We start from the raw sequence: 19,278 nt of genomic DNA, 5'->3' as shown, positions 1-19,278 counted from the left end.
ACAGATATAATGCTTAAAAAAACTATGTTAGTATATTTTGTTAGTATAATGCTTAAAAACTATGTTAGTATAAACATTTTATTTTTATTTTATTTTTACAACAGCTATCATATATATTATAACCAATATGCCACGTTACTTGTGACTAATATTCCCTCCCCCCCCCCCCCCCCCAATTAAGCGTAATGCTTGTGCTAGGAGTGGGTATGACGATAGTGCAACGGGTGGGATTCGAACCGGCGACCTTTCGGATTTCTTCTTGAATTGGGGATTAGCATACCTCTTGTCCATTCTGTTGGCTGTACAAGTAGAAGCTCTTCTTACAATCTCTGGCGCGCGCCTGCGCACGCTGCAAGAAGTTTCTGAAAACAAACATTTATAAATAAGTATCCAAGTATAAATGCAATCTCTATAATAAGGAGAAAAATAAACAGAAAAAGACGCTATAGATTGGGACAAAATCTACATATGAGCAGAAGGCACATTATAGATATAGTACACTAGCTGATGCCCACGACTTCGTACGCGTGGATGAAGGTTTTTAAAAATCCCGTGGGAACTTTGATTTTCCGGGATCAAATGTCCTATGTCCTTCCCCGGGATGCAAGCTATCTCTGTACCAAATTTCATCAAAATCGGTTTAACGGGTGAGCCGTGAAAAGCTAGCAGACAGACAGTCAGACAGACACACTTTTTCATTTATAATATTAGTATGGATAAGCTGTGATAGCCTAGTGGTTAGGACGTCCGCCTTCTAATCGGAGGTCGGGGGTTTAAAGGAGACCGACCAGTTTTGGGCCCAGTCTTGTTACAGAAAACAAAAGTATGGGAAAAATCCTTTATCTTAATATATAAAAGGCAAAAGGTGACTGACTGACTGACTGATCTATCAACGCACAGCTCAAACTACTGGACGGATCGGGTTGAAATTTGGCATGCAGATAGCTATTACGACGTAGGCATCTGCTAAGAAAGGATTTTGAAAATTCAACCCCTAAGGGGGTGAAATAGGGGTTTGAAATTTATGTAGTCCACGCGGACGAAGTCGCGAGCATAAGCTAGTTTTATGATAAACCAAAATCACAAAAAATAATTTGTATATATAAATAGAAAATCTAAATCAATTGCGCAATTGCATTCGATTTCGATTCATACGTCCCAGAACCGCGCGCTATGTGACACTTGCCCAATCGATTGTTCTTCGATTATATATAACTAGCTTACGCTCGCGACTTCGTCCGCGTGAACTATACAAATTTGAAACCCCTATTTCACCCCCTTAGGGGTTGAATTTTCAAAAATCCGTTCTTAGTGGATGCCTACGTCATAATAGCTATCTGCATGCCAAATTTCAGCCCGATCCGTCCAGTAGTTTGAGCTTTGCGTTGATAGATCAGTCAGTCAGTCAGTCAGTCAGTCAGTCAGTCAGTCACCTTTTCCTTTTATATATTTAGATATCTGTCAACGGCTTTACTCGCGTATTTAGTCGACGTTTTTGACGCTAAGACAAGGGCATCAGTCGTGGGACAGGACACTATTAGCTCCGCTTGCCTGGATTACGGTGACGGTTCCAGTGATGAAGATCAGCAAGAACTGTCGGGAGACGATCTCACAACGGGCTCTACGGGCTGCGGCACGCGCAGCTCGCAGTCACAACCGCGACGCGTGCGCGAACAGACTCCCTTGCAAAAGGACCCCGGATGGATTCGAAACTAGTCGGGCTAACGTCGACTAAATACGTGAGTAAAGCCGTTGACATATATCTTCTATATATATAAAAGGAAAAGGTGACTGACTGACTGACTGACTGACTGATCTATCAACGCACAGCTCAAACTACTGGACGGATCGGGCTGAAATTTGGCATGCAGATAGCTATTATGACGTAGGCATCCGCTAAGAAAGGATTTTTGAAAATTCAACCCCTAAGGGGCTGAAATAGGGGTTTCAAATTTGTGTAGTTCACGCGGACGAAGTCGCGAGCGTAAGCTAGTTATATATAATGTTCTTCGATTGTTATGGAATAATATCCCTCACCTGAGGTAGACGGGTCTCCACGTCTCGCGAATGTATTCGTTGTCCACTTCTACGCCGCGACGACGCAAGTTGTCTCTCACGGCCACTATCTAAAACACAATACATACACTATGACTCATGTATCGAAAACATCGTGAGAAAACCTGCATGCCTAAGAGTTGTCCATAATGTTCTCAAAGGCGTGTGAAGTCTGCCAATCCGCACTGGGCCAGCATGGTAGACATTACATATAGCCAAAACTTCTCATTTTGAGAGGAGACCCGTGCTATGTAGTGAGCCGGCCATCGGTTGATCATGATGATATCGAAAAAGCAAAAAAAATATTACTATCATCACCATCATCAAAAATACATAATCATCATTATTGTGAACCGATAGACGTCCACTGCTGGACATAGGTCTCTTGTAGGGACTTCCACACGCTTGGGTCTTGCGCGCCGCTTGTATCCAGCCAACAGTATACGTTTCCAGTGCGTTGCGGCAACGCACCGCTGCACTGTGGGATTTGAGTATACGGTGCCACATGGGCACTGCGTTGCCGCTCCGGCAGAGAGTATGGCGTTGCAATGCACAAACCCTCCCCCCTCGTCTCTCTGGTCCCAAGTCCGTTGCGCGTGCGGTGCGGCACCGCCCGACGTCGTAAGGCATCGTATGGCATGGTATAAGTCCCGAAAAATGCTAATGCGCGTGGCTGCCATTTTAGTGACGTCAACACTAGACTGGAGTTTCGAGCTGATGGTATACTTTTATTTCGGCTTACGTCAAAATGACATCTTTTCGATGTTAATGACACACGGTTCCAGGGTAATAGCAATTTGCGGGACTTGTGCAGCGATTTCTATATAAGATGACGCAACGGCACCGCCAACGCCACGCATCATGTAGCTTCACTCTTAATGGTTACCTCGTCATATGAGAGCGCAGGTCTGTTAGTGCCGAGCTTCTCCAACTCCGCACGAACCTCAGCCCGTCTGCTCTGCTCCTCGCTGGTATACTGCCAACGAAGCCAACGATCCCTAAAGCTGGGACCTGACAAAAAAAAATTATGTAATACTAGCTGACTATATAAGCGACTTCATCCGCGTAGATTTAGGTTTTTAAAAATCCCGTCGGTACTCTTTGATTTTCCGGTATAAAAGTAGTATGTCACTCTCCAGGTCTTTAACTATATCCACGCACAAAATCACCGTTGTCAACCCGTTGCGCCCCTCGCGCTTTTCTACCCGCCTTCTACACTCCTGTCCCTGCCGGACTGCCGCAGCCGTTGCCATTATTTTAATTTCGTGATATCTCCTAAGATATTATTCTAAATGAATTGATACAAAAGGCAATTATAGTCTAAATTAAACACTTGAGACGTCGAACAATTTTATTTTGACAAGGATTAATACTATAATAGTAAAAAACACCTTCAAAAGTAAAGCTTTGTTTTAGATCACATTTCAAAATCATAAAAATGGTTATTGTGAGTCTACCGTAAAAGATAGATATATCTATCTACGCATACTGCGCATTTAACTATTTACGCAGCGCACGCCACGGAAGCTCACAGATGAAACGATTTTTGTCACATTATTACAATTTTCGTAAAGATCTCTAATTTTAAAAAAAATAAAATATAGCCTATGTCACTCAAAAATAATGTTGATTACTACTGGTATTTTTTTTTTCAAAATCGGTTCAGTAGTTCCAGAGATTACCTCCTACAAACGAACTTAAAACATTACTTCTTTATAATATTAGTATTAGTATAGATAGTATAGATGAAAGCCTAGTGATTAAGATTTTTTTTTAAAGAATATTAGCCTTGTTAAATGACTAATATTCCCTTTTCCTCTCAACTAAAGCGTCAGGCTTGTGCTAGGAGTAGGTACGACAATAGTGCAACGGGCGGGGTTTGAACCGTCGGCCTTTCGGTTTTCAGTCCACTCCTTTACCGGTTGAGCTATTGAGGCTCTAAATTAAAAATTAAGACAACCGCCTCCTATTTGGGAGGTTGGTCGGACCGTTGTCTCTGTCGCTCATACCTATGTGACGTTTTGTCGGTCTCAACGTCAGAGACAATGCTCTACAAAACCGCTACTTCTTTCTAAAGGTCGATGTACATTATTTTCTGCCGCGTACTGTAAAAAGTTTACATGAATAAAAAAACATTCTATTCTATTCTATTCTATTCTATATAAGTATGGATGTCACCTGTAAGCGTCTTTAAATCAGTTTCCACTGCTTGCAACCGTTCCCGGAGCGCTGTGTCCATTAGCGCGACCGCCGCGTCCCACTCGGCGCGCGAGCGGACGCAACGGTCTTGTAACGCGTTCACTTGTAATACGCGTAGGACCTGTAAAATATGAAACAGGCAGATTTTACTAACCCCTTTATACCCAACTAGGGACCTGCCATTGATATAAAGTATGAAGAGTGTGAGACCTCAGGTGCTGCCTTGTGGGACTCCAAAAGATGTACTAGAGAAATCCTAATATACTCACATTCTGTGCCCTCTCCTCCAACTGATGTCCGGACAGGGCCTACTTAACAGCGGCTTTCCTCACTGGCTCATATACGGGGTCAGTATAATTGCATAGTTCATTAATATAAAGCAAAAAGAGTGTGAGACCTCAGGTGCTGCCTTGTGGGACTCTAAAAGATGTACTAGAGGAGTCCTAATATACTCACATTCTGTGCCCTCTCCTCCAACTGATGTCCGGACAGGGCCTACTTAACAGCGGCTTTCCTCACTGGCTCATATACGAGGTCAGTATAATTGCATAGTTCATTAATATAAAGCAAAAAGAGTGTGAGACATCAGGTGCTGCCTTGTGGGACTCTAAAAGATGTACTAGAGAAATCCTAATATACTCACATCCTGTGCTCTCTCCTCCCACTGATGTCTGGACAGGGCCTACTTAAGGTGACGCTGGATGCACGTCCGAACTGCTCGGCCCACGTGGGTAACCTGTATGCTATTTCACCTAACATTGTGATAGAAAGAAATAGACTCAGTGATGAGCAGTGTAGCGAGTGCATGCGCTCACACTAGCGTCCGGATATATTGATGATGGCACACAGATAGTTGGACAGATGTCACCGATGAATTTTTGTAAATATATGATTTATGAAGGAACTACTTATTTCAATTATTATTGTATAAGATTTTATAGAAGAGCGGGGTCGCCTGCCACGAGTACTCGTAGCAATACTAAAACACTTACTGGGATGGTCCCAATTACTACGCACTATGTGAAATTGTTTTACCTACTGAAATAGATATTTTAAATTTTTTTTGAATGATAATGATTAACTACTTATCTTTTGATGAATACTATAAAATCATTACATACCTATTAGGTAACTACTACCTCAGCGTGTATAAACAACTCGTACTTATATTATATTATAGAAATCCATACTTCTATGAAGTGTCTGTCTGTAATTTCGAAATAACTACCGCAAGCTCATAATATTGTTATTTGAACTGTACCATAACAGCTGAATCAAATGTTTTTAAAAACTGTCTGTCTGTCTGTCTGTTTGAAGTTTGAACGGGCTAATCTTCGGAACGGCAGAACCTATTTTGACGGGACTTTTACAGACAAGTAGAGAATTAACAAAGGATACTTTTTTAACCGACTTTTAAAAAAGGAGTTGTGTTTTTCTACCTATGTACACAGAAATCTCCGAGATTTCTGAACCGATTTGCGTATTTTTTTTAATTGATAAAGAAACTTTGCAACATTGTCCTATATAAAATGTGGATTTCAACTCCTCAATCCTGATGCTGCAGGGGACATGACCACCAAAACTTATGGGATTTTGAAACTGTCGGTTATAAATTGATATTGAGAGGTAGGTACCTATATCTACCAAGTAAAGACTTTATCATTGAACTCGAAGACCCACTTCTCGACCCTGATGCTGTACCTAAGGAATTGCATTGCTAAATCGTGGTGATCCCACGGAATTTTAAATGAATCATCGCCCACGCCCGTTCGGTACCCTCATTCCGCACATTGTTTTTATTAGTCAGTCCACCAATCACAACAAAGCATTCTCCCCTGTCCCCCGCCAACATTTTACGATTTTGTTTTCATGTAAATCCTTGTATATGCGTACTCTAGGAGTTGAATTCTCTGTGCTGGCGGATTACCTATTAGGAACACATGATTACACATTCGTTTGTCTGTGAAAATAAATTTTGTTGCCTACACTTATCTATTAGTAGCGACTAAAAACTATATATACCATCTACTTGTGTATAAAAAAGTCTAAATAAATTCCACTTTGATCTCAAAAATGAAAATTTTATTTTTATAAGTAGGAAGTAGGTACAATTCAATTTCCCTCTAAAAGCCCACTACACACATAAACACAATATGTATCATTTTCTGTTTCAACAGTCACATTAGATGTATCATTCGACGCAGAACTATTGAAGCTCTCCATTTCATTTCTGGAATTAATAAACATACAATCAACGTAAATATATTGTGAGTATTATCTATATAGAATGTATGCAAAAAACATAGCATAACAACTTACAAGTATGGTATGGGTAGACCTTTCAATATTTAGTACGGAATTGAATGTTGCAGCATCATGTTGGATTTCAGTGGTACGTATATTGGGCACATTCATTTTATTTTCCTTGTTTTCTTCTAAAAGGAATGTCTTGAGTCACTAAAATACAACATAATTCAGCATTGACAAATCTGACAACAAATAGTAAATCTCTATATTATTATATAAAAATGAATCGTTGAATGTGTTGCTGATCGCAAATCTCGAGAACAGCTGCACCGATTTCGCTAATTCTTTTTGATAATATTCCTTGAAGTACGGGGATGGTTCTTATGGAGAGAAAAATTTAAAAAATGTCCTGAAAAAGAATCGACTGTAGGCGGTGCGAAGTTCGTCGGGGCAGCTAGTAACATAATAATTATATTATCCTAATCCTAATTCCTAATCTAAATATATAAAAGAAAAAGGTGACTGACTGACTGACTGACTGACTGACTGACTGACTGACTGACTGACTGATCTATCAACGCACAGCTCAAACTACTGGACGGATCGTGCTGAAATTTGGCATGCAGATAGCTATTATGACGCAGGCATCCACTAAGAAGAGATTTTTGAAAATTCAACTCTGGAGGGGGTGAAATAGGGGTTCGAAATTTTGTGTAGCCCACGCGGACGAAGTCGTGGGCATTTGCTAGTATCTAAATAATATCAACTTACAAACACAGTGTCAAACTTTCAGAAGCTGGCTCTGAATGGTACGGTGTGATAGCATCATAATCTAATTCAATTCGATTTTTTGCTTTGTCGTTTCCTTGCCAAAGAAAATCCCGTGATCCACTAAAATAGAAGTATAATATATAAGTATTTATTAAAAATAAATAAATGTCATCATCAAATTCACCATCCTGGAGAACCTTGAAAACGACACTCGCGTCTATTTTTTATAAAAAGTGCTGGCCCGCCATCTTAGATTAAAAAATTAATGTCATTATCAAAACCAGCATCCTGGAAACCCTGAAAACGACACCCATTTCTATTTTTTGTGAAAAGTGCATGTCTACTATTTTGGATTTGAAAATAAATATCATTATCAAATTCAGCATCCCGGAAAAGTACATATTCAGTCAAATAAAATTCCCGTCGAGTCACATTGTTACTCACGTCGGGTGTGACGCACGGGAATAACCCCGAAAAAGTAATGGCATTATCATCACAAGATAATATTATGGTTTGGAAAGATTCTGATGAATTTTAATAGATCTCCTCTTTGCAAGGGATTTGCTTTTGCGAGAAGCTTTTGCGAGTCTAAACCGTTTCTTTTTCCTCTTCCGCCAATCCATTTTTGTTTCTGTTACACGAAAACTCAAGTATATAATTAAATTGTCTAAGCACACAATATGACCTACATACTTATATTTGTAACTAGATGATATACGCGACTTCGTCCGCGAGGATATAGTGGTTTTTTAATCCCGCGAGAACTCTTTCAAAAGCGATCACTATTTCAAATTTCAGCCAAATCCGTCTTGTACTTTTTGCGTGAAAGGGTAACAAACCTATACACACACACACGCAGATACAAAATTTCGCCTTTATAATGTAAAGTGTGATTTGACAACCCTGACTTTCGGAATTCGGATAAGTCCAAATTATATTTTATTACTAGTTGATGCCCGCAACTTCGTCCGCGTGGAATTAGGTTTTTAAAAATCCCGTGGGAACTCTTTGATTTTCCGGGATAAAAAGTAGCCTATGTGTTAATTTAGGGTATACCCTAAATTAACACTTTTATCTATCTCCATTCCAAATTTCATCCAAAACTGTTCAGCCGTTTTTGTGTGATTGAGTAACAAACATCCAAACATCCACACACACACATCACTACACCTATTATAAATGTGATAGTGTGTTTGTTTGTTGGTTCGTTGGTTTGTCCTTCAATCACGTCGCAACAGAGCAACGGATCGACGTGATTTTTGCATGGGTATGGTTGACCTGGAGAGTGACATAGGCCACTTTTTATCCCGGAAAATCAAAGAGTTCCCACAGGATTTTTAAAAATCTAAATCCACGCGTACGAAGTCGTGGGCATCACCTCATCATCATCATCATGATCAACCCATCGCCGGCTCACTACAGAGCAGGGGTCTCCTCTCAGAGTGAGAAGGGTTTTGGCCATAGTCTACCACGCTGGCCATGTGCGGATTGGTAGAATTCACACACCTTTGAGAACATTATGGAGAACTCGGCATGCAGGTTTCCTCACGATGTTTTCCTTTACCGTTAAAGCAAGTGATATTTAATTAATTAAAACACGTCCTAACCACTAGGCTATCATAGCTTCACCTAGTTTATAATATTAGTAGGATATATGTAAACTACTACCACCAGCTGTCGATACGATGCATTCTAAAATAAATCGACCGACCGACCGACAGACCGACCGGCCAAGTACGAGTCAGACTCGCGCCCCGAGGTTTCCGTACTACAATAGTAAAATGTTTATCTCTAAATCTCCGTTTAGAGATAAGCATTTACAATGTAACTTAATTTATTACTACTATGTAACTAGAATTTCGGTACATATAAAAATGAATCGCTAAATGTGTTGCTGATCGCAAATCTCGAGAACAGCTGAACCGATTTCGCTAATTCTTTTTTTATAATATTCCTTGAAGTACGAATATGGTTCTTACGGAGAGAAAATTTTTAAAAAATTCCTGAAAAAGAATCGACTGTTAGGCGGTACGAAGTTCGCCGGGGCAGCTAGTGAAAAATAAAAATAAATAAATAGGTAAATAGTATTTTTTGACATTTTGCATGATAAATCAAAAACTATTTATTATGCACTAGATGATGCCCGCAACTTCGTCCGCGTGGATTTAGGTTTTTTAAAAATCCCGTGGGAACTTTGATTTTCCGGGATCAAAAGTCAAAGTCAAATGATTTGTTCAAAATAGGTAATAAATTACTCTTTTCGATTGTCAGTTGTTGGATTTGTAAAATATAGTGGTGATAATTATTTCGCAAACGCTACGAGGGTTCCAAACGTGCCCAAGACTGAGAAGAGCCCACAGCTAACTCAGCCGGGTATTCTTTTTATTATCACCACTTTACAAAATCATAAATTAAACTTATTAGAACTATCACAAAGCCGAGCAACTCATTCCCAAGCTTGCTTATCATTTAAATAATCCTTTACAATGTAATAGGATTTTTTAATTAGTTTACGTTTTATGAAAACTTTGAACTTATGACAGTCACTTTGAACTTATGACAGTCACTTTTTTTGTTAATTTATTTATGTTTTTATATACGTACAATAAATTTTCAAAAATATATTGATTATGCACTGTCATAATTTTAACTTCTCTAAATTTAGTTCTCAGCGACTCTCGTGGTCCCATACTATATATGGCTCGAACAGCCCTTTTCTGCAGCACAAAAATAGAATTTATATCAGCAGCATTACCCCATAATAATTCCGTGGTGCCAGCTGAATCAGGGTTTCTACTGAAAACCAGCGCTGTATGTTTTTGTACTTGTGCAAGACAATATGCATTTATGCTGAGTAGGGACCTTTTTTTTTGGGTTGTGCCACACATGACATACTTTATTCCGGCGCTTCTTCTACTTGAGGTTTTTTGACTTTATTACTCAAGTATAAGAGGCGCTGGGATAACCTAACCAGTTGGTAACTGGTAATGTGTGGTACAGCTTTAAAAAATAAACGTTTTTTCTTTTCTTTCTTTTTCTTTTCTAATAATATGCCATATGACATAATGCTGTGAAAGTAACTAAAATATACTAGTCTCGCCGTTTCTATGTCTGTCAACTGGCGAATCTTTTTTACCGCATATGCAGCAGTTGTTCAGTCTGTTCGATAAGTTATTTATATGAGAGCCCCATTGAAGTTTCGCATCTAACGTTATTTCCAGAAAAATAGCGGTATCCACTAAATCTTATTTATCATAAAAGTAGCCTATGTCCTTCCCCGGGATGCAAGCTATTTTTGTACCAAATTTCATCAAAATTGGTTAAATGGATGAGCTGTGAAAAGCTAGCAGACAAACAGACGGACAGATAGACAGATACACTTTCGCATTTATAAAATTAGTATGGATAAAAATAAATAAAATCGGTTTTTGATGTACAAGTAAGGTCCTTTTATATGATATCACACTTGGTTTACTAATCTTACTTGAAAGTTGAAAATACTAACTATTCGTTAATGAACACATTTTTATTTATTTTTCGTGATGTAACCACAAATTCATTGTTTCAGATTGTTCCCCTTACGTGTGTTATAACTGTTATTACCTACCTGCCAAATTTTATCATTCTAGGTCAGTGGGAAGTACCCTACAGGTTTCTTGACAGACACACTGACAGACTGACAGATAGACAGACAGACAGACAACAAACTGATCCTATAAGGGTTCCCTTTTCCTTTTGAGGTACGGAATCCTAATGATCTCTCTTTTTGCACTGCATTTAATCTGAATCCAAGAATTCCCGATCCGAAATAGCCGTAAGCAAGACTGTATCGTCACTTACCACCAGGTGAGATTGTAGTCAAGGGCTAACTTGTATCTGAATAAATAAATAAAAAAGTACTATTTGTACGAAGCGTTGCGTACTTTATTTGTAAGACGGACAGACAACAAACTGATCCTATAAGGGTTCCTTTTTCCTTTTGAGGTACGGAATCCTAATGATCTCTCTTTTTGCACTGCATTTAACCTGAATCCAAGAATTTCCGATCCGAAATAGTCGTAAGCAAGACTGTATCGTCACCTACCACCAGGTGAGATTGCAGTCAAGGGCTAACTTGTATCTGAATCAATATTATTATTATTATTTTATTACTTATAATAAAACTGTAACAGGTGAAATTCTGTACATTGAAGATATTTTGAAATTTTTTTTTCGAGGGCACTCTATAATCGATACTGAACCCAAAACTGGAATTTTTTTCATTTTTGTCTGTCTGTCTGTCTGTCTGTCTGTATCACGGCCGCGCATCACGCTGAAACTACTGAATGGATTCCAATGAAACTTGGTACGATTTGACGTCATACTATAAGGATATAGGATATAGGATACTTTTTATCCCGAAATTCAGCATGGTTCCCTTAGGAGAGGGGTTGAAAGTTAAAATGTATACTGAGCTGTAATTCATTAACGCGTAGTCCGATTTCATTCATTCTTTTTTGTTAGAAACCATACATGTTAAAACTTCAAGTGCCAACTTCTCAACCATCATCATAATAATCACGGGTAGCTTTTGTACTTTTGGATTTCAATCAGCTGTTTTAGGAATAGTTGATGTTGAATTGATATTAAAGGTACGCTTAGAATAAACTATCTCTGGTTTAGGTACCAAGCAACGACTTCATAATTCAACTCGATATCCCAACTCTTCAACCCTGATGATGCAGGGTATTGCACTCCTAAGCCACTGTTGATTGTGAGATAATATTGTAGATGCCAAACATATATACCATTATTGAACTTTAAGTTCCAACTCTTCAATACTGATGCTGCAGGGTACTGCACTCCTATTCTATGGGTTTTAGGAACTGTTGTTGGTGAATTAATATTGTACCATTTACTATTGTACCAAACCACGACTACATGGTTGAACTCCGTTCACAAAAATCCACGCACTCCATCGAAATCCTATTCTATTCCAAACTTATTCGCCAGCGTGACAGGAGTGGAGAAGGCGGATAGGGACGTGTGAGGGGTGCAACGGATCAACGTGATTTTTTCCATCATCATCAGCCTGCGGTCGTCCACTGTTGGACATAGGCTTTCCCTAAAGAGCGCCACCACACCCGGTCCTCAGCCTTCCTCACCTAGCCACTTCCCGCCAGCCTCTGTATATCGTCGGTCCATCGTGCTGGAAGGCGTCCCACACTACGCTTACTTATACCTACGCGGTCTCCACTCAAGAACTTTCCGGCTCCAACGGCCATCACCTCTACGACAGGCATGACCTGCCTTCTTTTATCCCAGAAAATAAAAGAGTTCCCACGGGCTTTTAAAAACCTACATCCACGCGGACGAAGTCGCGGGCGTCAGCTAGTAAATAAATAAAAAAGTACTATTTGTACGAAGCGTTGCGTACTTTATTTGTAAGACGGACAGACAGACAGACAGACAGATAGACGGACAGACAGACAGACGGACAGACCGACAGACGAACAGACGGACAGACGGACGGGCAGACGGACCGATGGACGGACCGACAGACGCATGGACGGACGGACGGACTGACGGACGTACGGACGGACGGACGGACGGACGGACGGACGGACAGACGGACGGACGGACAGACGGACCGACAGACAGACAGACAGAGGGTTCCGTTTTTCCTTCTGAGGTACGGAACCCTAAAAATACAAAGAAATACCACCAGGTAGGTACCTACCTACCTATATTATTATACATATACAGGTACCTTTTTAGGGTTCCGTACTTTATAAGGAAAAAAGGGACCCTTAGGATCACTTCGTTGTCTGTCTGTCTGTCCGTCTCTCCGTCTGTGTCGTATCTGTCACACAAACCTATAGGATACTTCCCGTTGACCCAGAATCATGAAATTTAGTAGGTACGTAGGTCTTAGAGCACAAGTAAAGGAATAAATCCGAAAACCATAGATTTGTGATTACAACTTACAAAAAAAAATTAAAGTGTGTTAATGAAAAAATAATTAGTATTTTCAATTTTCAATGTATAATAAGTATACCAAGTGGGGTATTATATGAAAGGGCTTTACTGTATTGTGTGTATTCTAAAACACATTTTTATTTATTTTTATGCATAATAGTTTTTGATTTATGGAGCAAAATGTCAAAAAAATACCTGAGTACGGAACCCTTGGTGCGCGAGCAACTCGCACTTGGCCGGTTTTTTAAAATTAGATAAAATAAATAACTAAACAAAGTTACTTACCTATTGTACTAGGACCACACGAGTAGATATCCCTACTAGGACCTCAACAACAAAGTCAGGTCAATAAACCAATGAATAAAATTGGTGTCCAAATTTCAAATTCCAGAGGTCAATGTACAAAATGCAATAAGTATTTGAAGGACTTATTGACTCTGCTCTGCTCAATCTTCTACACATTTGCATAGCCACTGAATAAAAATTAATTTTATAAAATCATTACGACTTTTGTTTTTGAAAACATATTAATAACAACAGTTGTCGTCATAGAAACCACAATATTACACGCGCAGCCGCGCGCCGCTGGGCTGGCCCTTCCCTCCGCCACCCGCGCGGTGTCTAATGTTTTGGGGTGAGAAGCATGATGATTTTAGCCGAAATCTAGCGCTTGAAAAGGGTTGAACAGTAGTTTGGGAAAAGTATTTTTGAGAAAAAACTACTGAATTTAGGTTTGCAAAGTAAAGTTATTTCAACTAATGAATAAATAAACTATGTCTAATGATAATTTTTTTTAGAATTTTCCTATTCCTAATCTTATTTATTTACGCCCAAAGTTGACATAAATTTAGTGTTAAAATAGGAATCTTTTGAGGCTCGTAACTTTTAAATCAATATTTTTTTCAATGTTTTAGATATCATTGAACCTAGATAATGACGAGATAAATCGATATAATTCTTAGTTTTGTGCGTACAATATCGAATATTGTTGTATTTTCCCTCCTACGTTTGTATGAAGAAAGCACCGAACTGAGCTGCCTTAACAACGGCTTTCCTCACTGGCTCATATACGAGGTCAGTATAATTGCATAGTTCATTAATATAAAGCAAAAAGAGTGTGAGACCTCAGGTGCTGCCTTGTGGGACTCTAAAAGATGTACTAGAGAAGTCCTAATATACTCACATTCTGTGCCCTCTCCTCCAACTGATGTCCGGACAGGGCCTACTTAACAGCGGCTTTCCTCACTGGCTCATATACGAGGTCAGTATAATTGCATAGTTCATTAATATAAAGCAAAAAGAGTGTGAGACCTCAGGTGCTGCCTTGTGGGACTCCAGAAGATGTACTAGAGAAATCCTATTATACTCACATCCTGTGCCCTCTCCTCCAACTGATGTCCGGACAGGGCCTACTTAACAGCGGCTTTCCTCACTGGCTCATATACGAGGTCAGTATAATTGCATAGTTCATTAATATAAAGCAAAAAGAGTGTGAGACCTCAGGTGCTGCCTTGTGGGACTCTAAAAGATGTACTAGAGAAGTCCTAATATACTCACATTCTGTGCCCTCTCCTCCAACTGATGTCCGGACAGGGCCTACTTAACAGCGGCTTTCCTCACTGGCTCATATACGAGGTCAGTATAATTGCATAGTTCATTAATATAAAGCAAAAAGAGTGTGAGACCTCAGGTGCTGCCTTGTGGGACTCTAAAAGATGTACTAGAGAAATCCTAATATACTCACATTCTGTGCCCTCTCCTCCAACTGATGTCTGGACAAGGCCTCCTCAACAGCGGCTTTCCTCACTGGCTCATACACGGGGTCGGTATCATTGCACAATTCATTGGTATAAACTATAAAGAGTGTGAGACCTCAGGTGCTACCTTGTAGAACTCCAGAAGATAAACTAGAGAAATCCTAATATACTCACATCCTGTGCCCTCTCCTCCCACTGATGTCTGGACAAGGCCTCTTCAACGGCGGCTTTCTTCACCGGCTCATACACAGGGTCGGTTTCAGTGGACCTTTCCAGTAATTCAGCGAATTCTTCCCTTAAAGCCTCCCGCCCCGCTTCAATAGACTGACGAGCTAGTTCACTCTCCGCCCATTCGCGGAGTTTTATGTCCACTGCTGTGTTGAATTTATCTGTTTGGGAAAATTTGAAAAGGCTGGTATACTTTCGATACGAAAACATTTTCTAAAAGTCTAAAGTGACTACCGCAAATATATTAATTGTGCGCCTGTATTTATTTTGTCAGATGAAAAATAAATCAATTATAGTCCGCGACAGGTCGAAATGGTAATCGGCGGGGTCATCACGTAAAACGTTGCAGTAGCGACAGCAGTAGCAATGCGACAGTTCATTTGCTGTCTCTCTTCTTCTTCTTCTTATTTTGCTATATGGCCATTGCTGTCTCTCTCTAGCCTGTAATGATTGCGAAAACGCGTGTATGCGGGGCGTTCTCTTCCCGATTGTCACCTAGACCTGTCGCATAAAGATCATGTATTGAAATCGAAAAATTAAAACTTAATGACTGGCACAATGTTATCTAAATATTTTATTGATTCAATTTCTAAAAACAAAGAATCTAAAATATCATAACTACAGGTAGGAAATGTAAGAACGTCTTACTAAAGTCAAAATCGTAAGGGTCAAGCCATATCGCCGTAGTGTGACCATCGCCTTGCTTGTACCTTACTTGCTGAAGAGGATAGGCTGGAGAGGAAAAAGATAGAAAAGGATAAGGTTACAGAAAATAAGAAAGGAAAAAATAGGTTCAGTAATAAATTGGTTCTTATCAATTAAAAGCAAAAGTCAGAAGAGCAGGTTAAATTTAACTAATTTTATAAGTTATTAAAATGTTCCCTCATATAAAGCTTGCACGTGGACATAGATCACAACGCGTAGAGGTTTATTGAGAGATTTAATCTTTTCTTGAGAGATTTAACCTTTTCTTTATTATAACCTAACTGCAATATTAACTTGATTAGGGCACAATTGCTATTGTAACCACTTAATCAAAATATCGACCTAAACACAAAAAGTATTTAATACTCGTTGAGTCAAGAGTCGGAACAAGACTGGCTTAAAAACTTTTTTTTGTGTGCTGTTTCGGATTGACTATGCTGCGTAGGCCCTACTGGCCGCTACAGCGTCACCGGGGGGGTTGGCGAGCGCGAAGCTCCGCCTGGGGGTGAGCTCTAGGGCTCGAAGAAATAATTCGAGAGGTCGGGGGGCAACGTCCTCCTAAGGGCGCCTCCTGTGAGGCTCGGACCACGGCTTAGGATGACGTTGGGATGGGTGGAGTTGTCGGTTTTGTTGGTTAGTCCGTACGCCCCCGAGGCCGTGGCGTGAGCCCACGTCCGGGTGACGTTAGAAATCGGGGACCTCGTCTTCGCCGGCGAAGACGCTGTGATAGGCTTAAAAACTATTAAACACCGGTATTTATACAAATTAATTCAAGATGGCTCCCCGCCACAGATCGCGTGACATCGGATGAGTCAAATATTGTCTAATTCATTAAACTAACTTCAATAAGCTAACACAATAGGGTAAAATAATACACTATTTTGAAAAGTGACGTAATTTGATCCTAAAATGATTGATTTTGGATTGATTCCAAAAAATTTACAAAATTTTTATTTGATCGAAGTGCAATAAATATGTATTTCAAATTCAACTCTGCTCGAGCTCGCTCGAATAGCTCTTCGCGATCTATCTTTAAAGGATGTAACATTGGTCTACCACGGTCTACTCACCAACTTCATCTGAATAACTGCCAACTTATTCCAGCAGATTATTTGTTAAAGATGAAACACTGGTCTACTATGGTATTCTACGGTCTACTCACCGACTTCATCAGGATAACTGCCACCTAATTCCAACAGCTTATCTGTTAAAGATATAACACAGGTCTACTATGGTCTACTGTGGTCTACTCACCGACGTCATCGTGCGCCTGTGCAGCAGAAGGGAGGTATATCCCACTGAAGATCTTTTCAGCAGTGGAAGCCCATAAAGCGTTATGTAGCCTCTGCTCCCACACCGCGGCCGGTACGGCGGAGAGCTCGGCCGACTGATCGAGCAACTCTGCTCGAGCGCGCTCGAATAGCTCGTCGCGATCTAGCTCGCGCTGTCTGGAATACAAAAAACTTTAAATCTTGCACTCTACTAAGTTTCCTTTTTATTATGCCACTTCTTCACTTGCTTGTGAATCGCGGCGCGAAACATAAGGAAGATTGTTTTGCATGAAATTTTATACAAAAGTTAAACTGGCGCGTGATGAGTTAAACTTAAATTTTACGCGTTATACCTGTTATAAAGTAATCCTCAACCAATTCTTAGGTATCTTTTACAAAGTGGACGTATTTTTAGGGTTCCGTACCTCAAAAGGAAAAACGGAACCCTTATAGGATCACTTTGTTGTCTGTCTGTCTGTCTGTCTGTCTGTCTGTCTGTCTGTCTGTCAAGAAACCTACAGGGTACTTCCCGTTGACCTAGAATCATGAAATTTGGCAGATAGGTAGATCTAATAGCTGACATTTGGGGAAAAATCTGAAAACCGTGAATTTAGGATTAGATCACACAAAAAAAATTAAATTTTGGTCATGAACTAATAATTAGTATTTTCAACTTTCGAAGTGAGTGACTATATCCAGTGGGGTATCATATAAAAGGTCTTCACCTGTAGTTTCTAAAACAGATTTTTATTTATTTTTATGCATCATAGTTTTTGAATTATCGTGCAAAATGTCGAAAAAATACGACTGTAGTACGGAACCCTCATTGCGCGAGCCTGACTCGCACTTGGCCGGTTTTTTAATGACAACTCAAACTAAGCAAGCATACTTTGGCGTAACGGCGGCAACTCAAAATGGCAAACTTAATTATCAACTGTATGCCAAAGTTGATGATAACAAGTCAAGTCTAAGTTTTTATCAAAAAAAAAAATCGGGTCAGATCTTTTCTAGTCCGTTGGTAACTAGCGTCTTTAAAAATGCAGTCAATATTGCAATGCAGCATTTTTTTCAAAATTTTAGCAAATCCTTAATCTTTCAGTTATCCTTCGTAGATTTTAAATAGAGATCAAAAATCTAAACTTTTCTAAACTTAGGTTTAAACTTTCGGTCTACTTACCTGGGAAAAGTGTTCTTCCATTCTGTCTCAAGGTTGAATCTCATAGCTTTGAAAGCATCGGCTTGTTGCTCGACGGTGTCTCGCACCATTCGCCAGAAGCAATCCGCCACGCCCATAGCCAGGTTGCGGGTCGTCACCTGCGCCGCCGAAACCAGACCCTCCCTGAAAAATGTAGCAAAAACATCATCATCAACCTAAAGCGCGTGATACAGAAATAAGCTGGCTACTCCTGCGCTCCGCCTCTGGAAGGTGCGAAAGTCATTTGTGGGAATGAGTGTAATATTTTATAAATATATTATATAATATATATATTTTATAATAAAATTCCACAACCAATTTTAGACTTGCCTTTACACAAGTTTAAAAAATGTGTTAAAAGTATGCTCCTAAAAAAAGCATATTATACAGTCGCAGACTATGTAAACGATAAAAAAGCTTGGATTTGACTCGCTCCAGCAATGCACGGGGCTGCAATGGCTTGTATAGTACGGTATAATAACATTGTAAATTGAAAAATTAAAAAGAGCAACCGCCCAGTTTCTTGCTGGTTCTTCTCGGTAGGAACGGCATTCCGAACCAGTGGTAAATTAAAACTACCTGACTATTCATAAGCACTTTTAAAAAGTTTACATGAATAAAAAAACATTCTATTCTATTCTATTCTATACACAATATGCTAGTCTCGTACAAAAGCATGCCAGTTACAAGTAAGAACGAGCTACTAGCATGTGTATCGAGGTTCTGCCAGTCACCCTCAAAACACAAATACGGGGTGAGCGCACCAGTGCATACATAATCCCTCGCCTAATAAATACTTTAGATAACAAATTTAGAAACGAACTAACTAGATTTAATTTAAAATATAAGCTAAAATCCTATTATATTAACAAATTGTAATGATCCCCATTTT

At 39.6% G+C, this 19,278-nt stretch overlaps 1 protein-coding gene and 1 long non-coding RNA gene across 2 annotated transcripts in view; one reads left to right on the top strand and one right to left on the bottom strand.

The window, feature by feature from the left end:
- Opa1 (Opa1 mitochondrial dynamin like GTPase) overlaps window positions 1-19,278 on the bottom strand; it is a 135,006-nt gene that overhangs the window by 4,745 nt on the left and 110,983 nt on the right. Inside the window, exons 16-22 of the mRNA XM_069507074.1 lie at window positions 18,369-18,530; window positions 17,175-17,368; window positions 15,162-15,376; window positions 4,234-4,375; window positions 2,942-3,066; window positions 2,038-2,126; window positions 281-362 (exon numbers count right to left, since the gene is read on the bottom strand). Of these exons, the coding sequence (XP_069363175.1) occupies window positions 281-362; window positions 2,038-2,126; window positions 2,942-3,066; window positions 4,234-4,375; window positions 15,162-15,376; window positions 17,175-17,368; window positions 18,369-18,530 (1,009 nt within the window). The remainder of the gene's footprint in view (window positions 1-280; window positions 363-2,037; window positions 2,127-2,941; window positions 3,067-4,233; window positions 4,376-15,161; window positions 15,377-17,174; window positions 17,369-18,368; window positions 18,531-19,278) is intronic.
- LOC138404084 (uncharacterized) overlaps window positions 1-19,278 on the top strand; it is a 304,112-nt gene that overhangs the window by 221,810 nt on the left and 63,024 nt on the right. The window lies entirely within an intron of this gene.

The sequence above is a fragment of the Maniola hyperantus genome, chromosome 25 (genome assembly GCF_902806685.2).
Source record: "Maniola hyperantus chromosome 25, iAphHyp1.2, whole genome shotgun sequence".
Taxonomy (NCBI): Eukaryota; Metazoa; Arthropoda; class Insecta; order Lepidoptera; family Nymphalidae; genus Maniola; species Maniola hyperantus.
The sequence above is the reverse complement of the archived record's forward strand: the minus strand, read 5'-3'. Positions and strand labels throughout refer to the sequence as shown.